Genomic DNA, 25,314 nt, shown 5'->3' on the forward strand with positions numbered 1-25,314 from the left:
GTAAAGAACCCTTTGTTATCTGTTGTTGAATGCACAGACAGCTTCCCGGGCAGCAGGTGAACAAATATTGCATCAGATGATGTTGTCAGGTGCTCTTTGTCTGATTAATGGAAGTATATAGTGGGACTGACCTTTCCTCTGCCTGGATTTAATGCTCGCCTTTGTGACTAGCATCTGATTAAAGCTGTGACCGAGCAGGGTGATAAGGACCACTTCTCCATCGCTGGTTACAATGTGTACAGTGCATGTTGGAAGAGCTTTGTGTGTAATCCACAGTTATTACATTTCCAGGTATTTAATCAGACTGGGCTATGATACTACAGGATGTGTTGCTGCAGTCCAGATGAAGGGATCGACCCGAAACATCACCTGTCCATTTCCCTCCATCAATGCTGCCTGACCCGCTGAGTCCCTCCAGCTTTTTGTGTGTTGTAGCAGGTCTGGTTAGATTTCAGCAGCTTAAAGTTACCAACAACAGTAGAAAGATGTATGTCATCTTTCATGACTTCAGGACTTGCTAAAGTGCTTTACAATCAAATAAACACACAGCCAGTCTGGATGCTCTTGTAATGTAGGGAAACAAAGCACCCAATTTGTGTAGAGTAATGTTTCATAAACAACAATAAGAGAAGGACCAGATAATTCTTCAAGTGATGTTGGTTAAGGGATAAGCTTCGCCAAGGCACCAAAGGAAACAAACCTGCTCTACTTTCAAAAGAGGTCTGTGGGATCTGGGTGAGCAAATGGGGCCTCAACCAAAAGAAGGCACCTCAGAGAGTGCTCCCCCTCAAATGCATTTGAGTGTCAGCCTAAATTTTTATGCTCAAAGCTTGTGAGCTGGTGTAGGACTTGGTGTGACCACTGAGTCACTCCTTAACAGTACACGATTGGGGACCTGAGGATTCCTGTTTAGTTCACTAATGGAAAAAACAAGTGTAGCCCGATAAATAAGGTGGCTTTAATTGTTTTCACCCTCATTTCTCTTTGTTTCCTCACCATCCCGTACTCTGTTCCAAAGGGGCTCATTCCCCCCGATTATGTTTCATTGTTGCTGCTGTGTAAATGGTGCCAACAGTCAGCACCCTGAGGGTGAAGCTTTCTTGAAAGATTTTCTTCGCTAATCACCTCAACAAACGACTTGAGATTTGGAACTTGTATTCCACAGACTACCAGCTGAGTGCACCTTAGTCTTAACTGAAGGAATATCAAGAACCTTAAAATTGGAGCTAGGCTATTAGGAGTTCGATCAGGAAGCACTTTTTAAGAATCATAGTTATATAAGTACAGAAACAGGCCCTTGGGCCTAATAAATCCACACTGACCATCTAATCCAACACTAATCCCATTTTAATCTCCCTATATTCCCATCAACTCCCCCAGGATTCTACCACTCTTCTACATTCAAGGGACAATTTACAGTGGCCAATTAATCTACTAACCCACGTATCCTCGAACGTGGGAGGAAATGGAAGTACCTGCAGGAAACCCAGGTCTCTGGAGCCGTGAGGCAGCAGCCCTACCAGCTATACCACTATGTTTTGCTGAGATACAGGTGGAAAGGAAGTGCTTGTGTCGGGGAACCGGTAATAACAGTCTTTGTGCTTGTGAAAAATGCTTCCCTCAGAGCTGGATTTAATTATGCAGAAGTGATTAGTTAAATGTTTGATTAACACTGCCATCTAGTGATGAGCACATTGGTGGAAACATGTTCATAGGATGAGTCTTGGCTGTGAAGCTTTCAAAGACAAATGCCTTGGTAACATCCAAATGAAGCACAGTGAGGTGTCTGAGAATACCCAGTCCCAAGGATCTATACACGTAACATGATACAGCACCAACTGAGGCTAAGGGCAAAGGGAGAAAAGTTACATGCAGGTTTAAACCTCACGATCTACCTTGTTGTGACCTTGCACCTCATTGCACTGCACCTTCTCTGTAGCTGTGACACTTTACTCTGTACTGTTACTGTTTTTACCTGTACTACCTCAATGCACTCTGTACTCACCCAATGTAACTGTGTAATGAATTGACCTGTACGATCGGTTTGCAAGACAAGTTTTTCACTGTACCTCGGTACGTGACATAATAAACCAATACCAACTAACATCTTTCTTTCTGATGGTGGTAGAAACAGAAACTGGTAACAAAGCTGAAGTCCACTTCTGACTCGTTTTAAAGCAAATTTTATACCAAGCGAAGTCTCCTCAGCCGCCCAAACTGCTCCACCTGGACTCATCTGTTTCTCATCTCCATTCCCACCCCCTTAGTTCCATCTGATACCTTCCCTAACATAAATCAATCCAAGTTATGACACAGGTTTTGTGGATGAAAACCTCAGATTTACATGACGCTTTGTGTCAGGTTCTCCATTCGCTTTTATATTCAGCGCTTCCCTGACAGAACCTCTGATGGACCAGCTCTGAAATTCCCCATCAGAGGAAAGTTCCTACACATTTTAAACAACATGATCAGATTCACCCCCGTTCTACAGACAGATTTATTCACACATAACGTTATGACCGCGTTCTTCTGGTCTCTCACCTGGGGTCAGCCCAGTGTTAGAACCAGCTGTTGCTGGGGCAACGCACGAAGGCCCGGAACTAAAGTGTGAGTTAAATTTGTCCGGACGTCAGAGAGGCGGTGACACCGAGTGCGTTGGCGGGGTCCGCGGAATATCCGGTCCGCGTCGATGCGGGCAGGGATTTCCGCTGGGCTGAGCTCTGACCGGAAGCAGATGCCGGGCCGCGGGGGAGGGAGGTGAGGGGGTGTTTACATCGGGGGGGTGGCGGGACCGCGGGCCGTCCGCCGGCGCCGGGGGAGGGGGGAGCCGGGGGCGGGCAGCGGGCCGAGGCAGGCCCTGAAGCGGGCCGCCGGGCTCCGGCTGAAGTTTCACGGGGCCGGGACCCGGGGCCGCGCCTGTCCCGGGACCCGGGGCCGCGCCTGTCCCGGGACCCGGGGAGCGGGCCGGGTCCGGTGAACGGCAGCCGCAGGGTCCCGGCAGGAGCTGCACCTTCACACGGGCTGGGATTGTGCTGCGTCTCTGCACAGACACTGACTGCAGCTTGTGCATTCCCGGCATTTTGCGTTGTATTTAATATACCCAGGGTTTGTAGCTTCGAACAGGACAACACTTTAACTGTGGAGGATGAGAGACGCTACAGTCAGAAACAGGACAATGCACCGAGACAAATGGGCATTTCTAATGAACCAAGTTCCTTGCCTGCAATCATGGAGATCTGGCCCAAAGGACATTATAATACAACAGAAAATGCATGTCTTTTGCTTAGAGAATTTTTTTATCTTGTTAACTTTCATGTAATATACAATGTTTGTTGATTAGCTCATCAATCCTTCGCTTGTCACTAGGGCATTTTAAATAAACACGTTGAGATGTGAAAATTCTACATTTTGCTTGTTCTAAAATTTGTGCGGATTTAAATAAATCAAGGCAATTTCTGCTTAAAAATTCTTTAAATGGGCTTTTTAAGACCATTCGATACAGTGACAAGAAATTTCTTCACCCAGAGGACAGTAAATCTCTGGAATTCATTACACAAAAGGGCTGCTGTGGCTCATTTGTTGAGTATATTAAATATAGAGATTGATAGGTTTTTAGATATTAAAGGTTTCTAAAGGACATGGGGTTGTACAGAAAAGTAATGTTAAGGTAAAAGATGAGTAATGATCTTGCTGAAAGGCAGAGCAGGCACGAGGGGCTGAATGGCCTCCTAGTTTTATTTGTTCGTCAGTGATCTACTCCCTCTAAAGTAGTGTCTGTAAACACTTCGATAAACTGCTACATTTTGCAGCTGATAAGTTGAGACATTCATGTGAGTAACGTGCTGTACTGTGTCGTCTCCTGGTACTCGTTCCACTGCTTTGGCTACAAAAACACAATAATACTTTCTTTTCCCCAGGTTAAATATGAATTTCTGATTACAAGTCAAAGGAAGATCCAGTACCATGGAGGATCCTTCAGAAATCATCCAGAAGCTGCAACTTGCAGGCAAAAGCAGGACCGAGCAAGAGGAATATTATCAGAGTATGAAAGTCCCTGTAGTTGGGGAGGTTCTAAAAAAGTTCCTGGAGGACCTGTCAACTGAAAATCTAAGGAGTGATAAAGGATCAGTTGTGGATGATGTAAAGGATTTGCTTTTACATGCTGACCCTCTCTGGCTTCTCAACAATTATCGTCAAAGTGAAACTGTGAACCTTGTTCAAATCTACGTTGACCTGACTGTTGCTTTGACCCAATACTCAGCATTGCCACAATGTGAGACCGACATTGGGGAGCTGCCTGACAGTGCTTATTCCGCGATACCTGGGAACGCCCACAGTGTGGCTGAGATGTTTCAGATTCTCGTCAGTAAACTGTCAGTAAGGCCAATGCAAGTAATGTCCAGCTCTGCTGGAGTTTCACCCGACTCTGTTTTGAAAGCCATCTTGCCGCATCTGGTCATCTTCTGTGCCACACACTGCCAAGAGATGCCGTGGACCAATGCAGCATCTCGGTTGGCTGCAGATCAGCTGCTGGCTGCCTCAGTGCAGGCATCCGGGTGCAAGACTCTTGTGGAACTCCTGTGTGGATCACAGGAGGAAGGCTGTGGTGCTCTAGGAGCTGTGCTACATCTGATGAAGCCACAAATGAACAAGTGAGTCCATTTTAGATTCCTCGCTGTCACCAAGTGGTCACCTCTCTCTGATAAACCTTGTAACTCCTCTCAGCTGGAAGAGAGAGGGGTAAATAATGTAGGTAACTTGCCCAACTGCAGGTAGTGTCAGTGTGGCGGGAGATTCAGTGTTGAATCTCCTCGGTATTATAGCCAGAACTTGTGCTCCTGGCAGGAACTGCACACATCCGCCTTCCCCACCTATTGGATCTCACCTATGGGTGTGTAATGTCACTGCACTCTTCTGTGCTTTTTTCATTTTTTTTAATGGAGTGCTAGTAACTGATTTGTGTGTGCAAATTTCTACAGAAACACGTGGAAGTTGAATCCAGCCACAAAACACGTATTTCGGTGGCTGCTGCAGAGGGTGAGGAGGCCTTGGCTGGCTGAGCACCTGGACACAGTGCTGCCACCGTCCCTCCTCTTCTCAGACGACTACAGGACAGAGAATAAGATTCTGGGTGTGAGGTGTCTGCAGCACGTCATTGACAATGTGGTACGTGGAGGCCAGAGAGTGGGGCTCAGGTGGGAATTACGGGAAGGAGGGGGGAGATTCACATGGGGGCCATTGCGGAGCAGTCTGCAGAAATATTTCTGAAGAAGTGTGAAACGTGGCAGCATTGAGAGAGTGCCGCACTGTCTTCTAGGTATTAAACTGAAGCTCCTGCTGGCCTGGGTTCTGTGACCGATCCTGATGTGATTTGAACAGCAGAGTTCTACTGGTATTCTGGCGGAAGTTCATATTCACTGTTTGTGGGACCTTCTGCAAATTCTTTGCTGCCTTTACCAGCAGAGCAGTGACTGCATTTCTAAATCAATTGGACGTGGAGCATTGGCTCGTATTAAAATGCTACATTTTATTTAAACCTAAACTGAAGGTACAAGTCATCAATTTATTGTATTAAATGAGAAGTACATTAGACTTGCACTTGGATACGGGTGGCTGGTTGTTCTAATGGACAGTAACGATGAATACAGGAGACAATTGAATTTACTGCTGAAGTGAGACTGTGGACTAAAATGGATTTATTAAAATGGACATTGTTGGGCCCAATAGTTTTCTTGTTCCTACCTCATTCTATTTTGAGGTGTACCAGACACCTTGAAGGTGTTTCTGTGCACCTAACAGCTTTGTGTTCTCTTTCAGCCTGCTGCAGAGCTCTTGCAGTATAACCGGGCACAGGTGGTGTACCATGCTCTCTTCAATCACCTGTATACTCCTGAAGCCTTCCTCATTCAGGTGAGTAAAGTCTTTGAAGCCCATCAAATGTTATCCCCTTGTAGTACTTACAGTGGCATGCAAAAGTTTGGGCACCCCTGTCAAAATTTCTGTTACTGTGAATAGCTAAGCGAGTAAAAGATGACCTGATTTCCAAAAGGCATAAAGTTAAAGATGACACATTTCTTTAATATTTTAAGCAAGATTACTTTTTTATTTCCATCTTTCACAGTTTCAAAATAACAAGAAAGGAAAGGGGCCCGAAGCAAAAGTTTGGGCACCCTGCATGGTCAGTACTTAGTAACACCCCCTTTGGCAAGTATCACGGCTTGTAAACGTTTTCTGTAGCCAGCTAAGAGTCTTTCAATTCTTGTTTGGGGGATTTTCGCTCATTCCTCCTTGCAAAAGGCTTCTAGTTCTGTGAGATTCTTGGGCTGTCTTGCATGCACTGCTCTTTTGAGGTCTATCCACAGATTTTCGATGATGTTTAGGTTGGGGGACTGTGAGGGTCATGGTAAAACATTCAGCTTGTGCCTCTTGAGGTAGTCTATTGTGGATTTTGATGTGTGTTTAGGATCGTTATCCTGTTGTAGAAGCCATCCTCTTTTCATCTTAAGCTTTTCTTACAGATGGTGTGATGTTTGCTTCCAGAATTTGCTGGTATTTAATTGAATTCATTCTTCCTCTACCAGTGAAATGTGCCCCGTGCCACTGGCTGCAACACAAGCCCAAAGCATGATCGATCCACCCCCGTGCTTAACAGTTGGAGAAGTGTTCTTTTCATGAAATTCTGTCCCCTTTTTCCTCCAAACACACCTTTGCTCGTTGTGGCCAAAAAGTTATATTTTAACTTCAACAGTCCACAGGACGTTTCCAAAATGCATCAGGCTTGCTTACATGTTCCTTTGCAAACTTCTGACGCTGAATTTTGTGCTGAGGACGCAGGAAAGTTTGGAGAAAAAAGGGTGCAGAATTTCATGAAAAGAACACCTCTCCAACTGTTAAGCAACGGGGTGGATCAATCATGCTTTGGGCTTGTGTTGCAGCCAGTGGCACGGGGAACATTTCACTGGTAGAGGGAAGAATGAATTCAATTAAATACCAGCAAATTCTGGAAGCAAACATCAACCATCTGTAAGAAAAGCTGAAGATGAAAAGAGGATAGCTTCTACAACAGGATAACGATCGTAAGCACACCTCAAGATCCACAATGGACTACCTCAAGAGGCATAAGCTGAAGGTTTTGCCATGGCCCTTACAGTCCCCCGACCTGAACATCATCGAAAATCTGTGGATAGACCTCGAGAGTGCATGCAAGACGGCCCAAGAATCTCACAGAACTAGAAGCCTTTTGCAAGGAAGAATGGGCGAAAATCCCCCAAACAAGAATTGAAAGGCTCTTAGCTGGCTGCAGAAAGCGTTTACAAGCTGTGATACTTGCCAAAGGGGGTGTTACTAAGTACTGACCATGCAGGGTGCCCAAACTTTTGCTTCGGGCCCTTTTCCCTTTTTTGTTATTTTGAAACTGTAAAAGATGGAAATAAAAAAAGTAATCTTGCTTAAAATATTAAAGAAATGTGTCATCTTTAACTTTATGCCTTTTGGAAATCAGGTCATCTTTTACTCGCTTAGCTATTCACAGTAACAGAAATTTTGACCAGGGGTGCCCAAACTTTTGTATGCCACTGTATGGCATAAATAGGACATTTGTCCATCTTGGTCTATGATACCATAAGACATAGAAGCAGAATCAACTCTGCTCCGCCATTCAATCGTGGCTGATTTATTTTTCCCTCTCAACCCCATTCTCCTGCCTTCTCCCTGTAACCTTTGACGTCCTTACTAATCAAGAACTTATCAACCTCTGCAATGACTTGGCCTCCACGGCTGACTATGGCAATGAATTCCAGATTCGCCACCCTCTGGTGAAAGAAATTGCTCCTCATCTCTGTTCTAAAGAGACGTCCTTCTGAGGCTGTGCCCTCTGGTCCTGGACTCTCCCACTGCTGGAAACATCCTCTCCACGTCTGCTCTATCCAGGCCTTTCAATATTTGGTAGGTTTCAATGAGATTCCCCGTCATCCTTCTAAACTCCAGTGAGTACAGGCCCAGAGCCATCAAATGCTTCTCATACATTAACCCTTTCATTCCTGGGATCATTCTTGTAAACAACCTGTGGACCCTCTCCAATGCCAGCACATTCTTCCTTAGATATGGGGCCCAAAACTGCTCTCAATACTCCAAATGTGGTCTGATCAACACCTTTATAAAGCCTCAACATTACACCCTTGCTTTTATATTCTAGTCCTCTCGGAACAAATGCTAACATTGCATTTGCCTTCCTTACTACTGACTCAACTGGCAAGTGAACCTTTAGGGAATCCTGCACTGGGACTCCCAAGTCCCTTTGCACCTCTGATTTCTGAATTCACTCCCTGTTTAGAAAATAGTCTACACTTTATTTCATCCCATCTGCCAGGAGAGTGACCCCATCAGTCCCCCTTCCCTTCTTACCTCCCTGTAGCCCATTCTCTCTCCTACGTCCATCAACTCCCCACTTTCTCATTTGCCACTTACCTTGCACTAAGGGGTAATCAGCAGTGGCTGATTAACCTGCCAGCAGGGCTTCAATGAGGGAGGAGACCAGAGCACCCAGGGAAACCCAGGAGGTCACGAGGAGAACGTGCAAACACCACATAGACAGCAGTATCAGTATTGATCCCAGGTCCCTGAGCTGTGCGGCAGTAGCACCAACTGTGGCATCACCCTCACATTAACATTGCAGCCTCGTGATTTGCAAACTCTTCCAGTGTCCAGCTACAAAAGTGATTCATTTCTCATGATATGGGAGGCCATTTTGCCCATCGTCTGTTAGTTCTCAGAACAATCTAATCAGTCCATTTCACCCACTTTTTCTCTTGTCATTTCTTCTCTCACATGCCCATCAGCCCCACCCGATTCTCGGACACACATTTATTATGATTAACCTGCCAACCAGCACGCCTTTGGGACATGGGAGGAAATCCTCAGCCACAGGGAGAAGGTGCACACACAGATCAGGACTGACCACGTGTCACTGGAACTGAGGCAGTGCCACTACCTTCTGTGTCCGTGCACCGCTCACTGTGCCTGCTTGTGACCGTTTACCAGTGCAACTTGCAGTCTTTGTTAGGCAGAGGGACACAGTGCAGAGTCCTGTCTGTTTTAGCCCTGCATCTTGTTAATATTTTCCCAATGTTAGCTTGATTCAAAGAATTAACGTACTTCATAAGCAGACTAGTGAAGGTGATCCTGTCTCCTCCATCTCCTCCTGCCAGAGATTGTAATTATCGACCTGGTATAGGGCCTTGGTGAAAATGCACCTGGAATATGTTCTACAGTTTTGGTCTTACTTTAAAAAGGGTATACTTTGTCCATGAAATAAAGATTCATCAAACTGGTTCCGAGGAGGACAGGCTTGACTAGACTAGGCCTGTATTCTCAAAACTCTTACAGAGCTGAACAGGGTTTATGAATGAGGGCTCTACAACCAGAGGTCACAGTCTCAATAAGTTGTTGGTCATTTTGGACTGAGGTAAGAGTTTTTTCTCAGAAGGTAGTGGAAGGAAATGAAGTGCAGGTAAATGGGCATTTACTGTATCTTAATAAATGGCAGAGAAGGCATGCAGGGTCACTGAGAATGAACTGACAGCTCAATTAGCAGGCGTAGACTACGGCCTGGCTGGCATCTCTTAAACTGAACCCAAATTTGACTGGTACCATCCTTACTGTATGAGATATGTTTCGACAGCACATTCCTCACCTCTTGTCCAAGATCAGTCCTCCTGCATGAAAACTTAGCAACCTGGAACATTAATTCTCTTTCTCTCGCTGTAGATGTTGCCTGACTTGCTGAGCCTTCGACCATTTGCTCGGTTTATTCTTGGAGACTAACTATGGATCAGCCTTGACAGTTCTTGACCTCCAGTGAATGGGAAAGGAACAGGCATGACCTGTAAGATGAACCATAACCAATCCCTTCTGTTTCAGGCTGTGCTGTCCTGTTTACTTGACCTTCTCCCAATCATAGAGAAGCCACACGTCACCCGAGGACAACAGAGAGCAAATCGCTATGACAAAGTATTCTGCCTGATACTTACCCATATGGAGGTTGAAGATAAGATTCCTCTTCGAAGAGTGTATGCCAAGCACCTGCCTGTCTTCATTGAAAGGTCAGACTGCTATATTTATTATCAAGACGAGAGTTTGGGTTGTACAGACTCTCTGCTCATGCGAAGCAATGCATTCTCGCTATATCTCAGTTGCATCCCCATGAAAACCAACTTATCCCCACCCCCCAAATCCTGATTGCTAGAAGCTTTATGGATTGCTCATTGTGATTCTGAACTGTGAACATCAGAGGTTTAATATAACGTTCCCCATTCATTACCTAGTGATCCTACTGCAAAATTCAGGCTCTGTTGGTAAATGGAGAAACTAAAATGCCTATTGTATGCGAATAGCCAGCTCTTCAATAGCTGGACTCATCCCTCAACAAAATGGCCACCACACAAACTTCTCCAAATAAATATTTCAGGAGAGACTGGGGAAAGCAGAACTATCCTAAGTCCTTGTTATTCCCCATAACAAAAATCGCAGACACAACTAGGGATCTGTTTTGTCCTTTGTACCTAATACAACCCAAATAAATGCCATGTAGTTTTAAAATCAATATCATGCATTAATAAATAATGCTTATATACCTAAAAGGAAATATTAGTAAACAAACTCAAATGAAAGTTACAAGCAGTGATCTACTTTGAAATCAGCAGCTGTGTAAACAAAGACAGCTCTTGTGTAGCAAGGAGCCTCTTGGCATAAGTGGTCTGGAAACTGATCACCATATTTATACAATGATTGGTTTTTCACTGTGTACATTTATAGATACTTGTTAGAAAATTGAGTCATCTGGAGCCAATCTTGTGAATACATGGATCACAGACAGCAAATCACTGGATAATGAGGACTGAGTGTACACATGGAATGCAGACACCCCTTGCTAACGGGAAGACCCCTCCGATCCTCCAACACTCTGATGTGGAACCGGCAGGATATGCATCACTGAACCTTCATTTGCTTCTGTTGCCAGGCTCGGAATTCTGGTTGTTCGGCACTTGAAGCGGTTACAGAGGGTGATTCTTGGATATCTGGAGGTGTACGATGGACCTGAGGAAACAGCCAGGCTGTGTGTTCTGCAGGCGTTCCAGAGCATGATCCAACAGGCCTGGCCCAGGTACTACTATAACTAAGGAGAATCAATGATATAAGAGTACATTCCCGAGGCTGTGATGTGTGACAAATCTTTCTCTTTATTTTTGTTATTGAATAGAATGTCCATGAGGCTGGAGGTTTTGCTTAAATCCTTACTCAGATTCATATATGATGTGGCAACTGATCAGAGCCCAACACCACCCCGGGTGAGAGAGGAACTGTTACATGATGCCACCCAATGCTTGATTCTGCTCAATCGCTGTTGTGAACGCAAAGTGACGGTAAGGTTGTGCCCGTTGGTCTACCAGCACTTTGGTTGGGCATTAAATATTAGTCAAGACCTCCACCCTGACGAATCAATGTTTCAAAACAGTAACTGTCATTTCTTCCAAACTCAGCTGTGCCTCAGATGGAGCATTCTGTCTCTGATTCAGAAAGTTGCAGTTTGTCTTACTCCAAGATTTGGGCACGAAAATGAAGTTGGATATTGCAGTGGAGTTCCTGAGGGAATGCTGCACTGATGAAAGTGCTGTCTTTCAAAATCAGAATTATTGTGTGAAATGTTGTTGTTTTGCAGCAGTACAGTTATAATTAACAACAGACATTAAAATTAACAAATTACAACAAATAAATAATACAAAAATAAGGACTGTTCAGAAATCTTCAGAGTCCCTGTCTGCCCCCGCAAGTGAATGTAAAAGAGGCCATGGTATTAAAAATGAAAAGCTTTCTTTTTAAAAAGAAAGTAAAATCAATCACACTACTCTGACAAAACCACTTTTCATAAATTAGCTTTTTCCAAATACATTTTTATTCAAAGATAATTACTGTATTCTTAGCAAAATATTTTAAAATTAAAATAACTGCATTGATTTCACAGAACCAGGGGTCCAGTTTGCTGGTTGTGTCTTAGTGGCAACTACCTACAAAACTCTGCACTCTGTCCACAGGCCAATGGAAACTGCATTAGAGCTGTCAGAGTTAGCCCATCGTAATCAGGGCAGGCTTCAAAAAAGTTTAGGTTGGAGTACTTACATTATAAACACTCCAAAGGGTAGTGCTAAGAAATGTCACTTGATTCCACCAGACAATCTGTACCCGAGTCATTACCATACAGCTAACAGCCCTTCATCTCCTTTGTGCTCTTTAGGTTCTCCTGGAAGGAGTGCGGCAGAACTGTGAGAATGCAACAGTGCTGGAGTGTCTGCAGAAGGTGCAGCAAGACGTGTAACAATTGTTGTGAGAACTGTATCTGTACAGAACTGTAATAAACACAGGCAAAACTTTGTGGTCACTGTCCCATCTCATTGCAAGTCCACCAGAAAATTCAGCTCTTCAGACTCACCCCCCTCTAAGATCTGAAAGCCTTGCCATCATCTACCAGTAAGGAAAGGGCAGGCACAGTAGTGTAGCAGTTAGCATAATGCTATTACAGCGCCAGCGACCCAGGTTCAATTCCAGTCACTGTCCGTAAGGACTTTGTACGTTCTCCGTATGTCTGCCTGGGTTTCCTCCCACATTCCAAAGACGTAAGGGTTACACTGGAAACGTGGCGAGACTTGCGGGCTGCCCCCAGAACACTCTACGCAAAAGATGTATTTCACTGTGTGTTTCGATGTACGTGACTAATAATCTTATGTGACAGAATACTCTCCATTCTCCAGGATGAATGCAGTTCCAACACCAACTCCTGGAACTCCCTATCTAACAGCACTGTGGGAGTATTTTTAATAAGACTGCAGTAGTTCTAGAAAGTGATTCACCACCACCTTGTTTCAGGCAAATAGGGATGGGCAGTAAATGCTGACCTTGGTAATGATGCCCAGGTTCTGAAAACTGAATAAACAAAAAGTTCCTCACAGCAGGGAATCAACCTGAGGCTGTGTGACTGGGAAATTCTTTTTCTAAAGGTTATCAAGGACAGAAGGAATTCTCTAAACATTTTACTCATCCATTTAACTGTACAGTACACTATACCAGACAACCTTACCTGCCACACTTTGGTTCACACAGTAGCTGCTGACACCAGCTGTCAAGTTCATAATAGCACAGCAGTATAGTACACCAAGACAAGTGATAATTACCGTCAATTACTGATACTTATAGTCCAACATCCATATTACAATTAGCGGAAAACTTCTCTACAGTTATGTGGTTCATTTGCATTTTTATTCATTATTTTATACAAAAGGCAAAACAAAAATCAATCTGAGAGTCATATTGCAAGGATACTTAAAAATGGTTCCAGCTTTCCTCAATCAAAGCCTGTTGGAGCAGCAATGGTGCTGCAGTAATGAGGAAATCATGCAAGATGTTTTGCTTTAAAATATCTGTACAGTGAACTTAGCGTCCGCATTTCATTAGAAGACCAGTGCTTCAAACGAGGTTGTCACGTACTCCTGGCTTTGGCTGCTGGTTCTGTCTCCTGCTCATATTCAATTTCTACAAATGGTCGCTTCTTTCGGATAGGACCTTTCACTGGTGTCTTGCCCTTTGACTTGGAGGTTTCTACCTCCATTTCCTGCTCATCACTGGATTGCTCCGATTCCTCCTCACCTTCACTGTCCTCTAGTTTGTCCATGGCCTGTATGCATGAAAGACCAGCTTCAGTTACATCAGCCACTAACAGCACTACTGCATTCTGTACTCACGCACAACCAAGCCCCAGCCGGAGGCTGATCAAAAGTGGTCCATGCTTTAACTGTTTCATTTCTCTTTCAAAGACTGCCTCTTGTTGGGATACACTTTCCTGCCCACACTCTCCATCTCCTCCATGCGATTACTCCTCATGTATCAACCAAACATGAGGCTACCGGAGTATGTGACTATGGGTCATCCTGCCGATCTGATGCCCAATCATTCACTTTTCAATAGGTCCCATCAGGTGGCAATCATACGTAGGATGCAGGCAAAGATAAATATTCAGTTAACTTAGAGGGGAAGACAACTTAGCTCATTCAGAAGTGTTCTGGAATGTTCCACTGTGCACAATGCAGCCTGCACTTTACTACTTTCTGCCAATATATTTTAAGTCAGAATAAATCTGATCAATAGAACATTGAGGGGTGGAACTTGATATTGACCTTAATGTTGGCACCTGGAGGTAAATCTAACCCAGATGGAGGATCAACTGGCCTTAAAGTGTATCACTATACCGCATCTCATTTGGGATGGTTGAGGACAGCCAACAGTATCTACACTGAAAGAACTATGTTCCATTCATGTACCCACACCCCAAAATTTAATGAGGCCCCTCTATCCAAAATTGAAGAGAGCAGAGGTTCCACTTAGATCACCAGATCGTTACCTCAAAGTCACTCAGGTCACTTTCGTCCAGGGAGTCATCCTCCACATATTCTACCTGGCCAACATCCTGCAGAGGAGAGAGAAGACAAACTATGACAAACGGAAGGCTGGATGTGGTCAGTAGTTCCACAAAATCCTCCAGCTTCTGATTTGGAAGGGTGATTTTAAAGCTCTGGATACATCTTCCAGCCACCTGAAGTAACAGCAGAAAATTCCCTGCAAAATGCAGGTAAGTGCACTTCCCGTGTACATCTGTTTCACATCTACTACCATTCAGCGCAAAATGTTGCAGCCACCCTTACCGAATCCTGATATGAATTTATCTGTGCAGAGTATGGTTTGTGTCCACACTTCATCAGGGTGACTGTCCAGATGTTGAGACCCGCAAGAGCAGTTCCCTCTGCCTCCCAACCCTCCAGATCTGTGCCACATTCCCCACCCAGTCTCCCTACATCTATACGCGTTGCTCTGATGAGCCCTGTTGGAGTTGTTCATTGTTCACACTGGTTTCTCCTGAATTGGAGTGGATTGTGGACATGAGCTAACAACAGTAACAATGTGTCCTTGCAGATGCTGTTGGTGAATCCAAGAGTAGGGTCTTCACCCATATTATATGCTTTAGCAGAGAAGAAAGAGTTAAATAATTAAAGCACACAGAGCAATTACTGAGATCGCCCAATCAAAGATGGGAGTCCCAATTACATGTATTGGACAACTCTGCTCCAGGCCAGATATGCTCAGTGACACAGGACCAAAGAGCCAAGACACAAGTGTTGGAGAGATGCCATCTGAACAGCCTCCAACTTCTATCAGAGTCAACAGGATTAGATACTAGAATGGAGGGATTCGTGTTCTTCTCAACTTCTGTCCATACTTACTTCATCATCTTCCTCTGAAGAGTCAGCCTCACTCTCATGATCCTGTTTCTCCAATGCTTTGTCAAAAGCATGAACAGGAAAATTGTAGATGTCTTCATACTGATGGAAGAGACAACAACTTGTATCAGAGAGAGAGAGAACATTTCATGTCAGTGGGAAATTTCTTTTCCCTAATACAAACTGCAACACATTGAGGAAATAAGAAAGCGACCATCATTTAACAGATCCATCAATCAGTGCGATCCGCTAATATTCCATTAGCATCCCGTTATGTTCCTACTCTTTAGATACAAAGATCATTATCTTGTTGGAACCTCAGATCCCAGCTCTTAAAAGCAGCCACTCACCGTCCCCTGCTTCAATCGCTCCAGTAGTTCCTTCTCAATGGCATTGTCTAGTTGAGCTGCAATCAGAGCCTTTTCCTGCAAGAGGACACCAGTCAGACTTTGTTACATTGCAATCTCCACCAAAGAAACCGGCCACCACAATCAACAACAAGTACCAATAAACGGGGACAGCCGAGCACTTTCACTCAATTCAAACCATGGATGGACGTCAAGGCCTTGGAGGGGCCACAGAGATCATTTACTAAAATTTACCAGGACAGTTAGATTTCAGTTACATCGCGGAACAGAGAATCTGGAGATTGTTCTCCTTAGAGGACAGAAATTTAAGGGGTGGGGAGGGGCGGTGAGATGTAATGGAGATTGTGAATGACTTTGACAGGATTAAATAAGGAGAGTCTTTTGCAGTGGCAGAAACATGAGCGATCCGGATATGGGTTCAAGACCAGAGGCTGTAGGGTAGAGTAGAGGTGACAATTTATTCACCCCATGTGTTATGATTTGGATAACACTGCCTTATAAGTTGGTGGGAACAGATTCAGAAAAAAGTTCAGTAAAGAACTAGATACTACAATACTATACGGTAGCATAGCGGTTAGCGCAACGCTATTACAGCGCCAGTGATCGGGGTTCGATTCCCGCCACTGTCTGTAAGGAGTTTGTACGTTCTCCCGTGTCTGCGTGGGTTTCCTCCGGGTGCTCCGGTTTCCTCCCACATTCTAAAGACATACAGGTATGTTAATTGGGGGTTTAAAAATGGGCGGCGTGGACTCGTTGGGCTGGAAGGGCCTGTTACCTTTAATTAAGAAAAAATTTAAAAATTAAAAATTCAAGGTTATGAGGAAAGAGCAAGGAGAGGTGGAGTGGGATTCATTTCATGGCACGTGGTTGATTTGCTGCAAAATTCCACATCATGCTGTGACCACCTTAATATGACAACCAATATTTTTTTTGGCTGGCAGTGATTCTTCTGTTGCTGCGTCACACCAATGACATTTGCTTTACATTAACGACAGGATGGAGTTTGGAGACGGAGGCTGTCAGACACTAACAGACAACAGTACATCAGTGCGTTCATTCCACCTCAGTACATCAGTATTATTACCTCTCTTCGTTTCTCTCGGCGTTCAACTTTCTTGCTTAAAGGTACCAGCTTCCTCCTGAAGAGAAACAAGAGAGTTAACCATAGGGTGAAGAAAAACTTCCCACCAACAGATCCTACCCCATCCCTCAGTGAACTGCAGAGACCAGCCATTCACCACCGTGTTAACCCCTCTGAGATCATTGAACCTGTGGAACTTTTACAGTAATTTTGAAAACATTCAGGGTTTACATTACTGGAGGGATCTTAACCGTTAAATAACAGCCACACAAACAATATGGTTGTGCTCAGATAAAATTACTTCTTGTAAGCAGAATCCAATGTGGTCTCAATGGTTACATGTCAAGATCTTCAAGCCTACTCAGCTGCTATCTTGTTTAATATTGCCTCTGGAGGTGACAAGTGATGGCAAGTTCAAAGAGCCTGCCACTGTAGATCCAAGCTCCCACCTCTGATCTTCAATGGACTCCACTGACGAAGACTCTTTCACCCCCATCCAGATTCTTCTCACACCCAGAACCACAGCCTGAACTCACGTCACCCTCTGATTAAGCAGAAACCAGGCTTGCATTAAAAAGGACTTACTGCCTCTTGAGAGTCAGCTTGCGGATGCGTATCAGGTACTGGGTGATCTTGGTGAAACGCTGCTTGCACTTGTGCCGGATGAAGCGGGGCCAGTAGATGAGGTGCTCGTCGATCTGCTCCAGAGCTTTCTCATAATTTTTACTCAGCTTTACCTGCAAAATATTGAGCAGCAAGCTGACCAAGTTTGTCAATAAGACAAAATCATTTTCTCCAGATAAAAAAAAACCTGGTTTCAAATTCTACAGGAAAATGGAAACAACTAGAAGAGAGAATTTTCCCACAGACAGTTCAAAAGTCAAATACTGGAGAACTATGACAAAAACGTTGGAAATGCTCAACAGGCAAAGTAACACCAATGAAGAGAAAAAACTGGGTTAATGTTTCACTAGAAACTGAACGGGCAAATCTATTCTGATGCAAGGATTAAATGCCATTGATCTGAAATACTAACTGTTTCTCGCTTCACAAAGTCTGCCTGCTTGCTGAGAATTTCCAGCAAAGTCCAACTAGGGCTTTTTTTCTCATATGAATTGCCTAGCCTACAGGAGTAACTGCACCATGTACAGTGTGCTCCTTGCATGTGCATTACTTAGAGTAATGGTGCTATTTTTCATGCATGTCATACATGTAATATTTTACAGATGCATGTACCTCATCCATTTCACGTAGGTATCCATCCCCATCTCCCTCCCCCCTTCATAACACAAGTGTCAGTGTGTTAAGTGATTTGTGTTAGGATAGTGAGCAAGACCAAATGCTCTGACCAGACAAAACAAGCCACAATTAATTTTACATCACAATGCATTACACACACAGATAACCCGAAAGGTTATTAGGAACCAGCACTTGACACTCAAGGGAGAACAAGACCATCTTGCCAATCAAAACTTTTCAAGATTCATATAGTCAGTCAATTCTCACCCGCTCCCACATTCGAGCTGGAAAGGCTGCTCGCTCTATTGTCTTCATGTACAGGAAACATTGACCTAAAGGATGCAAAACAGCAGGTTTAGCCTGTGCCCGAACAGCAGGAGAAACTCACACCTCACATTAATCCCAAAGAGAGGAGATGGGCCAACCCAGCTGGAGGAAGAATTCACAATCTGAATTAAAACACGGCTCAACGATGGGCAAACCCACACAGAAACACCAACTGCACCCAGTTTATCCTGGCAGATGATACAGCAGCTTCTACATATTATGCATTATACAAAACTGCTCAAGTTAGCTGCAGTTTGACTAGCATTACTAATAATTACTAGTTCATGCTGTTATTCATCACATCAACAATAGTTTTAATCTCTTTATCAACTTGTATCATCAATCATGTTAATGCAGGCATTCATAACTGATGTAAAGTGATAGAAATGAGGCTTAAAGTTTGCACTGCAGATTGGTCGAGAGATCAGGTGGCTTACCTTTCTCTTCCTTGATGGTTGCATACTGACTGTTGGCCAGAGGGCAGGATGAACGATTACACAGACCTGTGATATTGTACTCGTTACGACAGAAACTCTGAGTTTTGGTTCTACAAATAAAATGAACGACATTAGAAGGAATTACATAGTGTTTAACGTTAAAAGCACATCAGATATCCTGGACTTTGAAGAGAATCAGCCCGCATGAACAACCTCTTCCCAATCTGAGAGCAAAACCCCATCTACAGAACAGATGTGTTTATGAAGCAGAGTTTACCAGGTTTTTATGCATGAGATATTATCTACAGCTGGCTCCAAGGTGATGGTGAATGGATGTGACTAGACTAGATGACCAGCAGTGGTATACCTCAAGAGTCAGTTCTGGATCCATCACTCTTTCCAACTTTTATGAATTTTTTTATTAATTCCAGAGGAAGTTTACAGGTGATACTAACTAAGGCAGACAGATACAGATTTCTAATACCAAGGCAGGAGGATAAAATGAGCAGAAACATGGCAATTGAGTTCAATGTAGATAAATGGGAAGTGAGGCCGTCTGGAATATGGAAAGGGAGTACACGATAAATAACACAATTTTGGCAGCTGCATTTAAAGAGACATCTCACTTCCCATGTAGGCAAATTCAAAGATGGCAGATTAGGTTTACGTAGTGCTTAAAAAGTGTTATTTTACGTGACACAGAACATGAAAGAGATCATGCCAAAACACTGGTACTCACTGGTTAAGCTCCAGCTGCAGTAACAGTGCATAAATCTGCTCACCACATTTCAGGAAATAGAAAAAGCCCGTTGGAAACATGAGCAGACGTTGAAAAAGTGTGGATTACTATTCTTGGAACACAGATATTTGAGACTGCCTAACAGAAAACAGTGGGATAAATGGGACCTTTTCAGCTCAGCAATCAGTGACATGGAAATGCCACAGGGATCAGTGTTGGGGCTTCAACTATTTACAACAATGATGACTTAAGGGACACAGTTGTACTGCCGTCAAGTTTGCTGATGACACAAAGATGGGTGGGTTGGCAAGTTGTGATGACACAGCCCGCAAAGAAATATAGACAGGTTAAGAGAGTGGGCAAGACACTGTTGGATATGGAAGGGAAGAGTGAAAGAGCAATTTATTACTTAAATATCGTGAGAATACAAGATGTTGTGGTACAAAAGGATGAAAATCTCGGTACATGAAACACAAAAACATTAGCATGCAGATACAGCAAGTAATAAGTTAATGGAATACTCTCCTTTATTGCAAGGAGTATAAGAGTGGGGAAGTTTTCATGCAACTTTACAAAGTGCTGATGAGGCCGCACCTGGAGTACTGTGGACAATTCTTGTCTCCATATTTAAGAAATAATATAATTGCATTGGAGGTGGTGCACAGAAAGGTTCACTAGGTTGATTACTGGGATGAAGTTTGAAGTTGAGCACTTTGGAGTTTAGAGGAATGAGAGGTGGCCTTTTCGAAACAAGATTCTGAACAGGAGTGACTGGGTGATGCTGAGATGGTGTTTTCACCTGTGCAGTTATCAAGAATTAGGAGGAATACTTTCACATTAAAGGTTTGTCCATCATGAATCTTTGGAATTCTCTCTTTTTGAAAGCTGTGGAGATTTAGTCGTTGAATACGTTCAAGGCAAAGAGTGACAGACATTTAAACAAATGAATCAAGGGTATGAGGAGAAAGCAGGAAAATGGTGTTGAGACCAAGATCTGATTGGCAATAATCTTACTGAATGGTGTTGCAGGTTCAAAGGGTTGACTGGGCTGTTCCTGCTCCTGTTCATGTTACTTCACAGAAGTTTTAAGATAGGAAGTTCTAATAAAGGTTTTCCTGCTGGGGAACTGATCTATAATAAGGATCAGATTCAAAATCAATGGCACAAGGTCTGGAAAGAAGACAAGAAATCTTTTCACTCAGAGTTGTCTGAATCTAGGGCCTTAAAAATGTGGTGGGATGTGATTTGGACAGGCAATTGAGGACAAAGAACCTGCAGCATGAGAGACAAATAGCAAGAATTTAGAACTAAGCCTGATTGCTTCCTCTCACAGCCACCTTGGACACAATGGGCTGAAGTGCCCCTTCTGTACATTTCAATGATCCAATTCTACCTGGCTTTGTTTCACTGATGATATGCCATGGTTTATTGAGTACTTTCCCACAATAACTGATCTGATCAATATAGTTACATGAATTGAGAGTAGATGAAAAGTAGATGAGTTCAAGAGCCGCAAGATAATGTTGCAGCTCTGCAAAACTCTGGTTAGACCACACTTAGAATATTGTGTTCAGTTCTGATCGCCTCAATATAGGAAGGATGTGGAAGCTTTAGAGAGGGTGCAGAAGAGATTTACCAGAATGCTACCTGGATTGGAGAACATGTCTTATGAGGATAGGTTGAGCGAGCTCGGGCTTTTCTCTTTCGAGCGAAGGAGGACGAGAGGTGACTTGATAGAGGTGTACAAGATGATAAAAGGCATAGATCGAGTGGACAGTCAGAGACATTTTCCCAGGGCGGAAATGGCTAATACAGGGGGGCATAATTTTAAGATGATTGGAGGAAAGTACAGAGGGGGGATACCAGAGCAAGTTTTTTTTTTACACAGACAGTGGTGGGTGCGTGGAACGCGTTGCCAGGGTTGCTGGTAGAGGCAGATACATTAGGGACATTTAAGAGACTCTTAGATAGGCACATGGGTGATAGAAAAATGATGTGGGAGGGAAGGGTTAGATTGATCTTAGAGCAGGCTAAGAGGTCAGCACAACATCGTGAGCCGAAGGGCCTGTACTGTGCTGTAATGCTTTACAAGGGGTTTGAGTCCAGCTGTCTACAGTAATAATGCAGAAATCAGTAGATAGGCTACAGTTAGAACATAGAACAGTACAGCACAGGAACAGGCCCTTGATGTGCTGAACTAATTAAACTAGTAATTAGGTGATAATTAGGTGACAGCTAATAATTATGTGATTTCTGATTTTTGTCCATATTCCCTGGAGGCAAAATGCTTGATCTGTGTGTGACACAAGAGATGGAGAATGAAGGCCAATTCCTGCGCAGCTACTGGGAACTGACGCTACCTTCAAGGGTCACTTTTATGCTATGATCATTTGTTTTTCTGCATCACTTTACTTACTTGACTTTATAGGAACAAAACTGTCTGTTTCCGATAATATCCCAAATCACCTGGAAAAGAGAGACTTGTTTATAATCCATTTCACTTCTGTCTTCAGCTCTCACAAACAAATTGAAACAAGCACAGAAGAGAAAATTACAAACCAGCAACCATCACTTAAAACAAAAAGTCAGTGGATAAAGTATTCTAATTATGATACAAAGTGAAATGCTGAATAATTGTGCCTTCTTGCACATAGGATTGAGAGATGATCTGGGGGTTCATCTCATTTGGAGTATTGTGTGCCGTTCTAATCGCCACACTGCAGGACAGATGCAGAGGCTTTGGGCAGGGTGCAGAAGAGGTTGCCTGGATTGGAGTGTGTTAGCTATAAGGAGTGGTTGGGTTTGAAATCCTACTTGGTTAAATAGTTAACACTTAGCTTCAAATGTTTGTATTGATGCACTGCAGTTCTTGGCACACAGTCAGGTCAGGGATTTAGGCATTTTGTTTATACCAAAGGGGTTTAAGATATTTTGGCCAGAGATTGCTGGAGTGGAGTGTACATTAGATGATCAAGATCTGGCAGAACTAGTGCAGTATGGTACATGGCTGCATGTAGCTTGAAACCATGTAGAGTCACAACATACATGGTATAGAATTGTTGTCTTCTTCTCAGGCAGTCCCTCAGGATCAAGCATTACATGTTTCCACTCCAGTTCTGTGATGACCAGTGAGGCCAATGTGGGACCTGTACCCATCCACAGATGGGGCAGAAAGTGCTTGCCAAGACAGATGGGTGAGCAGTAGGGGTAGTCAGACCCATCCTAAATGCTCCTTTTCCACTTTGAGGTTCTCAAGAGTCAGTGGGATTTTGCTTTTTTCCCCCAAGGAGTCCTTGAGAACATTCTCATAAATGTTTGTGTCCACCTGCTAATCTCTTCCTGTGGCAGAGCCTGGAACAGAATGGCTGTTTCTGAAATCCCATGTTGAGCATGGGAACAACATAGCCTGCCCAATGCCGCTGACTGACTAGGACCTCAGTGCTGGGGATAATGGCCTAGGAGAGGACACTTGACAATAGTTCACTTATTCTTCCAACGTATTTTGCAAAGACATTGTTGGTGGTACCTCCCCAGTGCCTGGAGGTATCTGTTGCAGGTTGTCCAAGACCCAGAAGTAGGGATCACTGCTGCAAGGTGCAACGTGAGTTGTATGATGTGTCAGGTCCATATGCTTCCCTTAACAGGTCAATGAGGACGGAACTAGCTCTCTGAATGTGTGCAAATACAAGCATTGTTTGCCTAAAGTATACATGGACATATGGGATAACGCCAAAGCCCATGGCCATGGCATTTGGTCACAGTGCTCATGATCTCTTCCTATGTTCATCAATGTACATATGCTCTTCCTTAATGCCTGAAAACAAATCAAAAAACTGCAGATGCTGGAACTCTGCATTAAAACCATCAAGTACTGTAAATATTCAACAAGTCAGACAGCATCTGTGGAGTGAGAAACAGAGTTAACACTTCAGGTCGATGGCCCTCCATCCCCACTCTTCCACTTCTCAGAGATACAGCATGGAAACAGGCCCTTCAGCCCACTGAGTCCATACCGACCACCCACCACCATTTATTCCAATTCTATATTAACCCCATTTTTTATTCTCCCCACATTCTCATCAACTCCCGCCAGATTCTACCACTCACCTGCACACTAGGGGCAATTTACAGCAGCCAATTAACCCATCCACCTGCCCTTGGGATGTGGGAGGAAACCAGAGCACCTGGAGGAAATCTACCTTCATTGGTCAGGGTGTTGAATATAAAAGTTGGGAAGTCATGTTGCAGCTGTATAAAACTTTGGTTAGTCCTCATTTGGAGTATCGTGTGCCGTTCTGACCACCACACTGCAGGACAGATGCAGAGGCTTTGGGGAGGGTGCAGAAGAGGTTGCCTGGATAGGAGAGTATTAGCTATAAGGAGTGGTTGGGCAAAGTTGGATTGTTTTCTCTGGAGTGTCAGAGGCTGAGGGGTAACCTAATAGTATATGACAGGCATGGATAGGGTAGATAGTCTTTTTCCTAGGATAGAAATGTCAAATACCATAGCTTTAAGGTGAGATGGGGAAAATTTAAAGGAGATTTATGAAGCAAGTTTTATTTTGCGGTAGGTGCTTGGAATGTGTTGCCAGGGGAGCTGGTGGAAGCAGATACACCAGCAACGTTTGAGGGGCGTTCAGACAGACAGGTGAACAGGGAGGGGGTGGAGGGATACCGACCATGTGAAGGCAGGTGTGCAGTTCACATTGGCCCTGCGGGCTGAAGGGCCTGGACATGTGTTGCACTGGCCCATGTCACCCACCCGGTCACAGGGAGAACGTGCAAACTCCACACAGGCAGCGCCGGAGGTCGGGATCGAACCCATGAGGCAGCGGCTCTACTCGGTCTGATGAAGGGTTACCGGCCCGCAACACTGACCCCGGGTTCCCATGCACGGAACCCGCTGAGAACCTCCAGCATGTTGGTTTTACCGCAATGCCCACAGTGGCTGGGCCTGAGAGCCGGGTCCCCTCCGTCCCCGGACCCCCTCACGCTCCCGGCCTCTCTCCCCGCTCCGCCGCCCACCGACCGGTTAACTAGCGGCGTCTCGGTACCGAACACACGCTGTCCTGACTCTGGGGACAGACCTTCTGCCTCCCACCTCCCACCCTCCACCCGGTGCGGGGACGGACCTCCTCCTCCTCCCCCGGTGCGGGCCCCCTTCTCTCCCCCCTTCACCCCCACTGCGGGCCCCCGCCGGTGCGGCCCCCCCTCCTCCCCCACTGCGGGCCCCCGCCGGTGCGGCCCCCCCTCCTCCCCCGGTGCGGGCCCTCCCCGGTGCGGCCCCCCCTCCTCCCCCGGTGCGGGCCCTCCCCGGTGCGGCCCCCCCTCCTCCCCCGCTGCGGCCCCCCCTCCTCCCCCACTGCGGGCCCTCCCCGGTGCGGCCCCCCCTCCTCCCCCGCTGCGGCCCCCCCTCCTCCCCCACTGCGGGCCCTCCCCGGTGCGGCCCCCCCTCCTCCGGGCCCCCCCCGGTGCGGCCCCCCCGGTGCGGGCCCTCCCCGCTGCGGCCCCCCCTCCTCCCCCACTGCGGGCCCTCCCCGGTGCGGCCCCCCCTCCTCCGGGCCCCCCCCGGTGCGGGCCCTCCCCGGTGCGGCCCCCCCCCCCCCGCTTACATCGTCGTGCTGCATCGCGCCCGCTCAGCGACCGGGAGCCCGGAGCCTCACGCGGCCGCCCGGAGACACGCGCCCGTTCTCGCGAGAGCTGCGCCGAACCCCCCCCCCCGACCGCGCGCCGCGTCACCCCCGGTGTAATGCTCCCTGCTGGCCACTGGGCGGCGCGGCAGTCGGCACAAGGAAGTTCCGGAC

General features: G+C 45.3%; 2 protein-coding genes across 3 annotated transcripts; one reads left to right on the forward strand and one right to left on the reverse strand.

Moving 5' to 3' along the window:
* Positions 1-2,653: 2,653 nt before the first annotated feature.
* On the forward strand, positions 2,654-13,079 carry tti2 (TELO2 interacting protein 2). 2 transcript variants are annotated; one of them, XM_052040986.1, is made up of 8 exons: positions 2,654-2,757; positions 3,918-4,652; positions 4,980-5,166; positions 5,818-5,910; positions 9,919-10,100; positions 11,018-11,161; positions 11,258-11,420; positions 12,290-13,079. In XM_052040986.1, exons 2-8 carry the CDS (start codon positions 3,964-3,966, stop codon positions 12,368-12,370), a joined length of 1,539 nt encoding a protein of 512 aa, XP_051896946.1. In that variant the 5' UTR covers positions 2,654-2,757; positions 3,918-3,963; the 3' UTR covers positions 12,371-13,079. The 2 variants fall into 2 exon arrangements, with proteins under 2 accessions (XP_051896946.1, XP_051896945.1); XM_052040985.1 differs by lacking the exon at positions 2,654-2,757 and adding an exon at positions 3,380-3,830.
* A 140-nt stretch (positions 13,080-13,219) lies between these two features.
* mak16 (MAK16 homolog (S. cerevisiae)) lies at positions 13,220-25,297 on the reverse strand. The gene is made up of 10 exons (XM_052040987.1): positions 25,123-25,297; positions 21,928-21,977; positions 18,773-18,882; positions 18,276-18,340; positions 17,355-17,506; positions 16,773-16,827; positions 15,671-15,745; positions 15,324-15,422; positions 14,447-14,512; positions 13,220-13,723 (listed from the first exon to the last, which is right to left on the reverse strand). The coding sequence occupies exons 1-10, from the start codon at positions 25,135-25,137 to the stop codon at positions 13,529-13,531; spliced, it is 882 nt and encodes a 293-aa protein (XP_051896947.1). The 5' UTR covers positions 25,138-25,297; the 3' UTR covers positions 13,220-13,528.
* Positions 25,298-25,314: the final 17 nt, after the last annotated feature.

This window comes from Pristis pectinata, chromosome 29 (assembly GCF_009764475.1).
Source record: "Pristis pectinata isolate sPriPec2 chromosome 29, sPriPec2.1.pri, whole genome shotgun sequence".
Classification (NCBI taxonomy): domain Eukaryota; kingdom Metazoa; phylum Chordata; class Chondrichthyes; order Rhinopristiformes; family Pristidae; genus Pristis; species Pristis pectinata.